At 50.7% G+C, this 13,658-nt stretch overlaps 1 protein-coding gene across 3 annotated transcripts in view; it reads left to right on the top strand.

Annotated features, from left to right (window-relative positions):
* The window catches only part of LOC144104954 (uncharacterized), a 49,809-nt gene extending 41,360 nt beyond the window's left edge, over positions 1-8,449 (top strand). For all 3 annotated transcript variants that reach the window (XM_077638183.1, XM_077638182.1, XM_077638184.1), the window contains one exon: positions 396-8,449. In XM_077638183.1, the coding sequence (XP_077494309.1) occupies positions 396-650 (255 nt within the window). In that variant the 3' untranslated portion in view covers positions 651-8,449. The remainder of the gene's footprint in view (positions 1-395) is intronic.
* Positions 8,450-13,658: the final 5,209 nt, after the last annotated feature.

Here is a 13,658-nt window from a genome sequence, read left to right as displayed (position 1 = left end):
GTGAGATGGAGGTGCATGAGGCAGTTATGCGCCTTTCCTGTTCTCAAAACTAAGGAAGGGGTTAGGGGTTAGGCTTTGGACTGCGTTGGTTTTGAGGAAAGGTGTATAACTCACTCCCTTGGGTCAGTGGCAGTGGTGTCCACCTATTGTGTTTCACAGCTGCCATTGTGCTGTTACTGTTTGTAATGTGCAATACTGTGTTGATCACTTGCTCTGTTATCCTTGTTTTTGCATTTCTTGTTCTCTGCACTTGTTTTGTATTTCGTCAGTGTTACTATGTATTGCCCATTCCCTTTTATAATGCTTTTCCCCCCCAGGACAAAATAAATAAACAAATAAATGGAGTTTTGTGAAGCGACTGTGTTTATCATTATCATAACTGCCCCCTTTTGCAGCAAACGGCGCTGCTGCAGGACCTGCTGAGTGCCCAGCAGCGGATTGCGCAGGCGGCCGAGCGGCAGGCACAGGCAGCGGAGAACCAGAGCCACGCACTGTCACAGCTGGTGCTCTTCCTGGTCGAGAACCACCACTCAAACCGGAACCCCGGCAATGCGTCATGCTCCGGAGACGAGTCGTGTCCCGAAACTGCCCTGCCGCTCTCCATCACTCCCGAGATTGTCCAAGGCAATGACTCGGCATCACCGACGTGACCTTTTCCTAGCTAGGTGAATAGCTGCACGGGGATTTGAACAGTGTGCGGCAACGAACAGTATGCTGCAACGATGACGCACTAGCTGGTACCACGACTATCACAATGTACTTATGCGAAGAGAACTGTGCTATGCATAACGGCCAGTTCAGCACCAGCTTAGTTATGCACGTGTGCTGTGCGTGGTGCAAGCAACGTGGTGCCGGGTGATTGTGTCTGCTACTGGCTGCCAGTCTGGCGAAGCGCGGGGCAGTTCTTGTTTTTTATATTACCTCGTTGACTTACAAGGAAGGAAATGGACTGCATGGAATGGTGAAGTCGACAAGCTGGGCAGACCTTGAGCATCAACAGCGCCTTGCCACCGAAGGCCATTTTTAAGGCATCAAGACACAGTGAAAACATGAAATCAGTGAACACCTGTATAGCTGTCTCAACTGGTGGAACAGTGTCACACGAACTGAGTTTAAATATGCCAGCTTCGTGTTTCTTACGTGCTCTTTACGGGGTTTGAGTTATCAGTTATCTTAACTTTTTCGTTACCGCGAGAAAATGGCCGTTTTTCATAGGTCTCGGAAGAAATTTTTTTGCCAATACAAATAATACTCCAGCACACTTGCAGCATGCCAAATTGCACATGATGGAATGCTCTTTCCAAAAACTTAAGTTACAGGGCAAACAATTTACTATTGAACACACAAAAATTTGGAAAAATGCCATTTTATGGGCGAGTTGATAAAAACAAGAAAGGAAAGGCACAATATGTACATATGCATTATTAATAAAGAAAATTTAGAATATACATATTGAAGATCAATGACTCAAGAACACTGTCAAAAAAAAAATAAATTCTCTGTACAACGCCGTTCTTCAGCTACATAATAGAGACCGGGAACAGCTTCATCGCTCGTGCCATGTGGTGAAGCAGCCCCTGGTTTTCGTGAGGCACAGGTGCACTCTGAAGTTCTCGCAGAAAACGTTAGTCTTTTGTTTGATTTTTCGTTCCTTCAAGCACATCTGCAGTTTTGCATTTTCGGCATCTTTTGCGGATGGTGCAGCACTTCTTTTGGGATAGGATCTAGTTGGGCAACCTCTTCATCATCAAGCTCGAGCAGCGGTTGGGTGAGCTCCATCCAAAAAGAAAGTGGGTCGAAGTGGGCACTCCTTTGAAATTCCGGTGTCGAGAGGTGTTGCTGGCGGTGCTCTTGAAAAATAATGAAGCTATTCACAACAGTGATGTCAATACATTGAACGAAGAGTGTTTTCCGCCACCTCACGCCCTTCATCAAAGCGTTATAAGATGCAAACAGCTGACCCGACTTATCAACACCAAGCAATCTAGAATTATAGTCGTCAGTCAGTAGCGGCTTCTCGATAGGCATGGTAGTCCACACGCCCCTTCTTTTCTCTTTTCTTGTGGCTGTACATGTCTGTTGGCAGTGTGCGCTGTAGACATCACGTGGACAACCTTCCTGTCCTTCCATTGCAAATAGAGGATGTTGTTCCGTCGGAGCCACCGAACATCACCTCTCTTTGCCTTCTTTTCCCACGACACCTCCTTCAGTTCAGATGGGAAGCACCGACGATCTTTACGTGTCGTGCCACAAGCGAGGGTTTTGTGATTTAGCTGGTGAGCAAAGAGAGACGCAGATGTGTAAAAGTTATTCATGTAGATAACATATGCTTGATTGAGGTAGTTATTGCACAGTTGCGTCACCATATCAATTGCTAGTCCACTTGCACTAGCTGTTTCCCGTTTGCCTGCGTACACATAAAATTGAACGGAATAGCCAGTCTGTGAATCGGCAAGTACCCACAATTTGTATCCCCACTTTACAATTTTGTCCCACATGTATTGCCGAATACCCGATCTTCCTTTCGATTTCCCTATTATTTCATCCACAGAGAGGTATTCCAGTAAAGGTGGATGTGTGGTACGTTCACAATGCCCATATAAATGAGCAGTCCAATGAACTTCACTAGTCCGTCGGGAGTCGCTTCATCCCATGACCCATCTCTTTCAGCATAGCTTGGAAGCTCCAAATATGCATCCAAGCATATTTGTTCGTATTTTTACAGATAGTACATATCACTTCTGCGGTGAAGAATGGGAGGAAAAAATTGCGCGCTCTTGTAAAACGTCTTGCGCTGCTTCGAAGTGCTTGGCCGAGGTGTGCTCTGGGCGGCCTTCTTGGCGTGAACTGAAGTTTCTCCACAGCCGGTGGCAGCACATCCTGGCCTAGCGACTTACGGAGCCTGCAGATAACAAGAATAGCTATAAGCTTGTGCACAAATGTCGGCAGATAAGCGCACACTACGCCAGTGACTGCTCAGGGCCATAAAGGTAACTCACCGGTGAGCAGCTGCGGATGTCCCGGGCTGACTTGAAACATCATCACCGTCAGAGCTTGAAGCAGAGGTACTGTCATCTTCAGTCATGTACAAGCGCAGAACAAACAGGGACAAAGAAGGATGGGACACCACAAGCGCTTGAAGCGCTCATGGTGTCCCATCCTTTTTTGTCCCTGTTTGTTCTGCGCTTGTACATGACTGCAATGCACCAACTAACCCAAAGGTCTGTGCTCTTGAGTGTCATCTTCAGACTCGAAGCTCGAATTCTCATCACTAAAATCAGGTGCGGGTGTAGAATACTTTTGAGCAGAACGCTTTCCGTGCGGCGCAGTCACGTGGGACGACGACGCCATTACAGCGACCGGAGCGACTGGCGTTGCAGCGATATGGTAACACCGGATGTGGCCCTCTAGCGGATTTAACAAGAGAAGCGAAACCAAAACTGCTGCAAACTGGCTGTAAAGGCCAGGTATGCAAGTTGGACATGTGGCGGACTTTCAGGAATGCGTTTTCGTGGAATAAAACCGCCCGGACTCCAAGTCAAAGCTCACTAGTGAATAGCTGGCATCATTTTTAGGTAATTATCACCACTCAACACTGCCAGATAACAAAGCCGACAATATGATTCAATATTTCACTTGCTGGGAGTCTTTTGATCACAAAAATTTGCTGCATTACCACGCGTGGCAGGTTCTTCTCTCAAGCGCGGACGCCATGCCCCCTTTCGCAACAGCACATGGGCCCTTTCGCAACAGCACATGCGCATTAGTTCTCAAAAAGGTGCATCAAAAATCAGAACGTCACCAGAGCAGGAAAATTTAAACTGTTTCTACAAGTGCAGTGCCTAGACTAACCACTGGATGGCGCTAGGTGCACGTGAAACAATTCCAACCTGTCGAAATCGGCGATTTAAAGCATCAATCACCGGTGATCGATTTGGATAGGTGTGGTAATGAAAGAGTTAATATGGCTGGAGAGTAATATGAATGAGGTTTTTCAAGTTGAGGGCAGCCTGCTAGTAGAAACACTGCGTGCTTTGGAGCTCTGCCAAGCAGTGTAAAAACTGCCATGGAGCGTTTCTGTTTTTCATCAATACATTATTTGTTCAGGAGAGCAAGTTGCCGGGCTAGTTGTTGGTGCATGTTGTTTACTAGGAAGCGCAAAAAACGGACGAGGGACGGAGTAGGGGACGCAAAAACACGTTCACAAGTGCCACTACCAACTGTTTATTCATGCTGTAGTACAGGGGATATATATAAGGACAGAATGCCGAGCATGCGCGTAGAGACGGCATAAAGACCGCACATCAGTCAAGTGCACAAGTTAATGAAAAGCGAATCTAAAAAAACATGTTCAGATGAACATAAGTGTACAGACGTGTCACTGACACAACGTTCGGACAGCTTTCTGATATAATAAGCCACTAAAACGAGCCTAGCCTTATCATTACCGCTCTTGCCAAGAATCGTGGTCTTCTCCAATCTTGCCCTACATGTGCACGAAGCAAGGTGCCACACGAGATTAGCACTAGTATCATTATTTTCTACGTTTATGGCATACTCCCCTAGCTGGTCATTAATACAGCGGCCAGTTTGGCCAACATTTGAAGCCCCACATGAGAGGGGAATGCTGTACACCACACCTGTTGCACATTTAGCGTATGCGAACCCATGTTTTTTGTTCCAGCCCCTGCCGGCACTACCAGTCATGCGAGGGCACAGCTTAGCTTGTTGGGTGCTGGCAACACCAAGGGCACATGGTGCCTGCAGCCACTTTTTTCAGGTTGTGGGAGAGTTGGTGCACATAAGGGACCACCACCGGCTTTGAAGAAGGGGGTTCCAATTTTTTCTGGGTGCCTTTATGCTTCTGCAGGAGGGCTTCAGCGACAGCTGAAATAACCGGGCCAGGGAAGCCTGCTGTTAAAAGTCCCTCGTCCGTTTTTTGCGCTTCCTAGTAAACAACATTATCTGTGTTGTGGAACTGTTTTTTTTTTAGAAATATGCTATGTTTTTTTGTGTTGTGCAACTGTTTTTCTTTTTTATATAAATATGCTATGTGATTTGAGTTGTGGAACTGGGCACTCTGATTTTCTGCTTGCATGGCCGAATTCAGGAGGCCCTGTCTGGATCTCATCTAGATCTTGGTGCTTAGCTGCAAAGAAGCATTGTCGGTGCCCGTAATTTTGAGCTCCACGTTTTCACATTCGGTGTGATGTGGCTGCAGTGTGGATTTCGGTGTGGTGCTCTTTCAGTTGGTGGGACGCTGTCGTTGTGTGCACTCTGTTCAGCTTGTGGAGGTCGCCCAGGAAGGCTACTGTGGCCACATTTATTGATAGCTGCCAGAGAAGAGATAGCAGCAGAGCGGCGGCGGCGGCGTCCGGCCATGGCCAAGGTCCCGAGCGTTCCAACCAGCGCGTGCTGGGAACACTTCGTCCTTTTCGATATCAGGCGCACTGCCAGCCGCGTGGGGCGCTACATGGCTGTGGCGTTGCGGCCGAGCTTTCGGGGGCCGGCGAGGGACGCTTAGGGCAGGTGCAGAAGGTGAGACAACCTGCTAATGGCCGATTCACACGACGGACTATTCGCCCACGGTCCGCGCATCACGTGTTCATGCGCCACTAAAAACTGGCCTGCGATCCGATGACATCAAGAGGATGCAACGGACCAAAAGAGCAGACGACACGCTGGGTGTACCACTGTTGCCAGATCATTTTAAAGCATTGGCAACGCTGGTCAAACTGGTTTTTCCTCCCTACCCATGACTGCAATTGAATGGTGCAGGTGCGGCCCTTTGTCCAATTCCTCAATGGTCTGGCTCGCCTTGCTAGCCGAGTCGATCGCTTTGTCACGGTACCTAGCGAACGCAGTGCAGCTTGTCAAAACAGTGCGCCAGCTCAACGCCACTCAGCGAAATGCGGCAGCCGAAATACTGGCAAGAGTGGTGGTTGCCAGAGCTGGCGCGTGCATCTTCGCGGGCCACCGCTAATTCCCGTGAGGGGAGAGGCACTTGAACTTCCTTGGTTGTCCAGTCTGCGGGCTGACAGCACGCCTCTCGATTTGGTGACACACCAACACGTAATGCGCGGGCCGCGGGCGAACAGTCCGTCGTGTGAATCGGCCCAGGGGACCCAGCATAAGGGGACCCAGCAGTGGCAGTTCTGGTGCAGTAGCGGCCAGCCGGCGCATGATGTGCAGCGCAGCAGAGATAGCCAGATGCGTCGGGGGTCCCGAGAGTCTTTCAGCTGTCGCCAGTCCAAGCCGTCCTGTGACAAGACGGGCGGCTACGGGAGGCGCAGCGAGTTGTGAGGCGGGGGAATGGCTGTGGTGGACGGCATGAGGCTGCTGAGACGCGCACAGCCAGCCGTGGACTGATGGGCTTCAACGTGGTGGCTGGCTGCCTGAGTGGTGCCACAGGCTCCGAGCCGTTCACGAAGGGGAACGCTAATGAGGGAGCGGCAATCGGAGGTGGCTTCGGCACCGTGACAGCAACCAGGGGCACGTCCGCTAGCCTGTTGAGCCTAGACAGCTCGCTAGACAGCGGCTGCTGAAGCTGGAGCGTAGTTGGAACGTGAATCTGCAGTGGGTGAGAGGTTGTGAGCGGTGCACTCCCGTTAATCCTGTGTTTGGCGGCGGCTGAGCCACTGGTGTCAGGCTTCTCTGAAGATGCGAACACCGGTAACGAGCAAGAAGGGCCCTCAGCGGTGGCCCGGTTTGGCTTGAGGACAGGCGTTGGCACTGGTTCAGGGTCCTTCGCAAGCAAAGTAGAGCGGGTGACAATCACCATGCTTGGTACTGCTGTCACCAGTTTCGCCTCCGTAACCCTGCATCTCATTCACTGCAGCCGGTGGCGTCTGCACCATCCCTCACGGCCATCTGTGAACATGCCGTCCCCTACTCTTCCTTTGCCTCTCCTGACTACGCTGCCGTTAGCTCAGCGTTCGCTCTCTTCAATGCGGCTGGCACTCTTAACTTGCCTACCCCGGCTCCGTCTTTGCGCCTTGTGATAGTTCAGTGCATCATAGCCTGTGAGAGTAGTGGCCAGCGGCAAGTTCAGCGACATGCGACGTTTTTGCGTCACCGGCACAGCCGTCAGCTAATATGTACGTTCCGGCCCCGCAGCCGCCCACGCCGCCGTGTACCAGGCACTTGATCGCATGTATGCCGCACTTTCCACCGCTGGCTTACAGCCTTCTCCACCTACGTGACTGCGTCAAGCCCAACACCCGCCCAGTCCGGATCCAAGATGTCAGGCAGTAGACGAGCCAGCCGGCTTTGCTTGGGCGGCAGCATCTACTTGGTCACCCCATCCGCGCTTACATTTCGCGGAAAACGTCGACCACTGCGAAGTAGCCAGGCTCGCCCTCCTGAACTTTCACCACCTACCCAACGGCCCCGCATGGAAATAGTGATTCGAACTTTGACCGGCCTTTCACATTGGTTCCGTTTCATTTATTGTCTGTGCTCTCTTACGCATTTTTCCTTCAGTGCGTCTCATCTCGCGCAAACTCCTTGTTTGCGCTGGGGGGGGCCCCTGTAGCGCCACCTTGCAGTGACCGTAGTGGCACGCGGTAAGAGGAAGAAGAACCTGAAGCGCGAGCCGAGGGGAATGCTCGGGACCTTGGCCAGGGCCGGAAGCTGCTGCTACCGCCACTACGCTGCTGCCTCCTCTCCGGCAGCCCTTAATAAATGTTGCCACCGTCGCCTTCCTGGTGACCTCCACAAGCTTATAATTGCAGTAGTGTAGAAACTGACCTGTGATTTTTGCCATTGCCAGTTTTTCATGCCTTGCTTCGTTCACTTGTACGTGCTGAAATGCCGTTTTTTATTGATTAGTCGCGGGCAACTCCTTAGACCATTCATACCATGACTCCCAGTGATATCAAGTGCATGACCAATTCAGCGAAGAGTGCAGTTATGTAGCAGGCAACTGATTTTTCGAACTCCAGTTATTGGACTTGTGCGTCGGGAATGTACCCCTGAAACTACACGCTTAAACGGCTATTGCTGAACCTCTCGTTACACAGTCGTAACCATCCTGTCAGTTTTGTTTTCGGAGTGGTTTAATATTCAAACCATTTTGGGGGTCCCACCAAGCCTAAAATACAGGTCAGTAACTGTGCAGGAGATCTGACTGGAGTCTTGTTGGTTTTCAGGCTGCAAGTGTGTGCCAGTTGTGCCTCCACTTTTTTATGAATGTCATTAGCCACTCTTGGGTTTGTCAATCTCCACAGAAGTGTTGCCATTTCCTGTTGTTATGGGGCGCCGCTTTTGAGTTCGACCTTCATCATTCATGCTCACCTGCAGAGAGCAGCTCGCTACTAAGCCCGGCCATCGTGGTCATCTTGAGTAGTTGGAACTCTGTGCTGTATTTTTAAAGGGTCACAGAGTACAACTTCATCTGTTTACTGTTCTCAATAAAAATTGATTCAGTGGCTCCTTCTGAATGTGCTGAAATTTTTCCAATAGCAAAAGGTGCATTTAATGCCGAAAATATTGGATTTAAAAATGTTCCCGCCAGTCTATCCATACTCGATGCCATTACCAAAAAAGGCTGCTTGCCACGGTTCTGAAGTCAATGTTTGTAGTGTAGCCTCTGAGATCCTGCCTTAAAAATCAATGTCAACGCACACGTTTTACTTGTGAAATCGGCTGATGAGGGCGACACCTGTATTTTGTTTTGTTGGACATATTTCCTGCACATTTTTTTTTTTTGCAGTTGGACTCCTTCACTCACGAACTCGATACTAAAGAGGCGGTTCTCACTGTTTGAGCAGTGCTTTTCATGCTGCTCGCGGTACAGGTCTACCTTTCATGTTGCGAGCATTGCTGACCGTATTTGTTCTGGTAAATTGGTCGTTTTTGTGCCGAGGCACAGTAACGGCAGCTATCGCTTGAATACCCCATATCTGCATGGATAATACTTGAGAGTGCAAGCGAGGACCTTCGTTAAATGTAGTTGCATACATTTTCTCCTTGTGTTTTCTTTTTTCGCGTCAAACAACTTCCTAAACGAACAGCGTTTTGATTCAAACAGCTTAGTAAATTCGGGTTTTGGTTTTTCACTGCTTGAATTTATTTTTCACGTTGCTTCGACCGAAAGCAAATTAACTGCGGCAGTCCAGGCTGCTGCGCGTTAAGGCGCCGGTCGAAAAAAACTTCGATGATGTCCACTGCTGTATCGCGAGGTCCTTCGCGCATGCCACTTCCGCCGGGTGCACCGCGATCAAAGCAATCGCAGTGCAAAAAGTTGCGATAAAGCAGTGCAACATGAGTCGGGGCAGTTGTGTGGGTGCTATAATTTTTTACCTCCCATGCCGTGACCTCAGTGCCGCTAAATCGAAGACAGAACATGCCACAAACAATTGATTCGGGCGCGCGATCCACTGCGCGCAAAACCGCGAGTGTTGGGAAACAACACTCCGAGGATGGGCTGCGAGCTCTGCCGCGCGCACCATTTCCACCGCGTGCACCGCAATGAAAGCGATCGCAGTACAAAAAAAAAAATTCGATAAAGCAGTGCAACGTTGCTCGGGGCAGTTATTTGAGTACATTATTTTTTAATCTCCCATGCCATGATCTCATTTCGACCGCAGCTAAGGCAGGAAACACACGCACGGGCTACTGCGCGTGTTGGGAGCGTCTGCTATCTTCCCCCTGCCTAGGTGCTGCCACCGTCGGCTCCCGGGAGGAGCCGAGAGAAGGAGCGCCGGCATAGGAGGAGAGAGGAGATGTCGTTACTTGTAGTTCATTGAGGGGCTGTATGGAAAATGGCCGCTAAACTAGACCGTCATCCACATTCCTCGGTCCAAATGCCTAGATATGTCTGACACATGTACTTTGCGTGCGTGCGTTTAGTGAAGGGCTCCGAAAATTTCAACCACTCAGAATTCTTTAACGTGCACTGACATCGCACAGTACACGGGCCTCTAGAATTTCGCCTCCATCAAAATTCGACCGCCGCGGACCATGACTACTGAGCCACCGCGGCGGACTCTGTGTGTGTGTGTGTGTGTGTGTGTGTGTGTGTGTGTGTGTGTGTGTGTGTGTGTGTGTGTGTGTGTGTGTGTGTGTGTGTGTGTGTGTGTGTGTGTGTGTGTGTGTGTGTGTGTGTGTGTGGGAGAGGGGGGCATCGCCCGCAGTGATGCGATGGGTGGGTCACGATAGTAGTTATGCAGAGGACGATTCCCGAAATCGAAGACGTCACTGTAGGAAACTAAAGGGTGAACAGGGTGCTGGCGTGGTCAGGCGGAAAATCCGCCGCGGTCATTGATGAAGTAGGGCCCGGACGTGGAGCGGCCGAGCGGGGAAGTTCATGAAGACCGGACTCAGCTGCGAGAGCAGGAACGGTGCATTCGGCCGAAGGGAACAGTTCAGCGAGTGCGATGCCACAGGGAAAAGCTTTGGCAGAGAGACTGAAGTTCAGAATCGGAAGGCAGGTAGTTGCCGTTGACGGACTGGACGGTGTGTGAAAAAATGACGTTACGCTGAAGGACAGCGTCCTTAATTATGTAAGTGACATTGGCACCATCGGGAACGGAGAGAAACGGGGACATTGGAACATAGACTGCAGCGTCGCGCTGCAGTCGAGTAAATTCAGCTTCGTGCACGTAAGCGGGGCAGCTTATAGGTATCGGCCCTTTAAGAGCAGAGCCGCAGGTCCAAACGAAGAGGGCCAGTAGCGCTATCGTGCGGTCAGTAGTCGATGACGGTGAACGGGACAGGGGTAGTATGACCGGCGATGTAATCGCGCGCACTGCACACCTCAACAACGGCAGCGGCACTTCCGTTGGCGACATGAACGGCTGAAGAATTAAACGGCGAGGTACGGCTGACGAAACCGAGGTGAGGTCACAGCCTTCTGACGACGACGGCGAAAGGAGGAGCCCAAACAGAAGCTTGGGCGCCAGTGTCAGAGCGGTAACTGGGTGCACCGTGAATCTACGCAGGTATCGAGAAGGTTGTGGCGAGGAGCGAACGTCAGGAGAGGATTTTCGGGCCGGGTCGTCAGTGCAGCGTCATCTCCGTGCGCTGCATTAATTAGTTTTCCCAGCTGAAAAATGTGCTGTGGTCGCATTCACGCGCAAGTCTGTCTGCCGCTACCCGGTAACACTTCTCAAGGGGTTGCAATACCATGTCTTTCACCACAGATTTTTGGGCATTATTACTGACCGCGATCTGTCATGGTCGAGGCATATAAATATGCTAAAGAAAAGACACTCTTTTTTTTGTCATGTCCTTCGCTTCGTAGCAGGCATTAAATGGGGCCCAAACCGCGGAGCGCTCCTTGCTAAAACTTTACGATACCCTCTTTATAGGCTACATTCGTTACAGCCTTCCTGTACTCTCTACCATGAGCATTTCCTGCTTGCGGACATTAGAGAGTGTCCAAGCACAGGCGCTCAAGATATGCCTCGGATTACCACGTTGTGCCTCGAACAAAGGTACGATTGAGGAATCTCCTGCGTGCACAATATCGATCTACGTGCCACACGAACCACTTCGCTTATATTTACGCGGCACCGCTGTCACCCGCTGACGGAGATTTTTGATGAGTGACCGGACAGCAGTTTTGCACGTGCACTGCGCTTCCATCGATCCGAATTGCCATCAGACTATGCCCTGCCGCATCATCCCTTGCAGCCACGGGTGATGGCCCAGCCTTCAGTAGGCCTGCATGTCCCTGGCATAATCCAGAAATCTGTGATGCCGGTTCGCGGACTGAAGCAATTTGCTCTTGCTTACATCTGGTCAGAATACCAAAACTGTGTGCACGTATACACGAATGGATCTGCGTCACTGTCACCGCTTCGCGCACTTTTGCGTGCGCTCCCAGACACCTTTAGAGCGTGTGGGGGGTAGCGGCCTCTGTCACAGAGGAGATGCCCTCGACTCGGCGTGGCAAACTCAGCCGGAGACCAGCCACCAAGTGATTAGGGGGATGGTCGTTTGGTGCCAGAGAATGGGTCTGAGCCAAAGGTTCACAAAACAAAACAAAGTTTATACAGCGAAGAGACGATACAAAGGATTGCACTATCACTCGTACGAGCACATACAAAGTGATTCACCATTACCATGCAACACGTGTAAGGTAACACTTGAGAGATAGCAATTCAACAAAATCTTTGCAACTAAAGTGCACTAACACAGGGAAAGACAAATAAACAAAACACAATTTGTTCACCGGGCACTGCGACAGTCCGACGACTTCAGGAGCACGAAGGGCCGATCCGCAGACTGGCACACGTCTCGCTGGTGGTGGAAACATTTACTGCCATATACTGAGGGGGCAAACCCCCTAACATGGCACGAGGCAACCCTTAGGGGGCTGCCCTTACAGGGCAAAGGACAGCCCTTGGAGGGCTATCCGCTTCAGGGCTTGTCTCCCTGGTCCAGGCTGGTCGAGTGGTGTTCTCCCGGGAGTCGAGCGGGCTCGCTTCTCGGAAGCTTAAACGGCAGCTCGGGCTAACAGACGGCGATTGCAGCCCCTCATTTATAGCCGCGGAACGCGTCTGTTTGTTCTTCGCGCCAAGGCAGGCGCGCACATACACGCAGCTTTAACCCCACAAACTCCTTCTTCTTGCGCCGGGCGCGCGAGCCCATTGGTCGAGCGCGGAAACCACCTTCTAGAACAATCTAGGTCATTCGCGGCACGCTGAGTCATCGGCGCCGGAGCGAGCGGGGGGGGGGGGGGGGGGGGGGGGGGGGTATCCTTTGTCGCGAAAGGTTACCCTCTTTCCATCGACAAGCAAGAACTTCTCCAACATTCGAGAAGAATCGACGCCGCGCGTGTCTATGTTTACTTTGGCGCCCCGACGGCGGGCTGAGTGAAAAGCACCGTGTGCTCGCGGGGGTTCTTCCCCGCTGTTTATTTTTTGTTTTACTTTACCGCGCGCGGGCGCGATTGCTTAGGCGCAGCGCCGGTTTTTTTCGAACATGCGGCGAATTTTGTGACACTGCCCCTTCCTTTAAGAATACTGGGCAACAACCCTACTGAAAAATGTGTATAGGTTTGAACGGGTGAGCAAATAGAATTATGGCACATTTGGTTTGGCTTTATAGGATGAACGTCCCAAAGCGGCTCAGTCTATGAGGGACGCCGTAGTGGAGGGCTCCGGATAATTTCGACCAAATGGTGTTCTTAACGGGCACTAACAATGCACAGTACACGGAATTTTGACATTTTTCCTCCATCGAAGTGCTACCGTAGTGTTCGGGTTCGAACCCACGACTTGTATGCACGGTAATTAACCACGGGTAATGGTAGTTATACGGAGCCCTCTACTAAGGAGTCACTCAAAGGCTGAATCGCTTTGGAAGCTTCATCCTATAATGTTAAACGAAATGTGCCATAATCCTATTTGTCTCCTATTCAAACCTATACACATTTGTCAATAGGGAATATTCACAAAACACAAAATTCGTGCGTGTACATGCTTGCGCTCACAATCTATTTTGCGGACGCCAGAATACATACATTCTATCACGTTCATACATACATGGCACTTGACAATAGTCACAATGTACTTCAACACATACCGCAACTCGGCAACACATTAACACAACACAAACAGGAGGCGTTCAAGTTCAAGGCATGCTTGCGCCTGTACTTCCAGATACCTTTCCTACTTGCGCTTTCGTAATGCGCGCGTGAGGACCTTCAC

The sequence above is a fragment of the Amblyomma americanum genome, chromosome 9, assembly GCF_052857255.1.
Source record: "Amblyomma americanum isolate KBUSLIRL-KWMA chromosome 9, ASM5285725v1, whole genome shotgun sequence".
Taxonomy (NCBI): domain Eukaryota; kingdom Metazoa; phylum Arthropoda; class Arachnida; order Ixodida; family Ixodidae; genus Amblyomma; species Amblyomma americanum.
The sequence above is the reverse complement of the archived record's forward strand: the minus strand, read 5'-3'. Positions and strand labels throughout refer to the sequence as shown.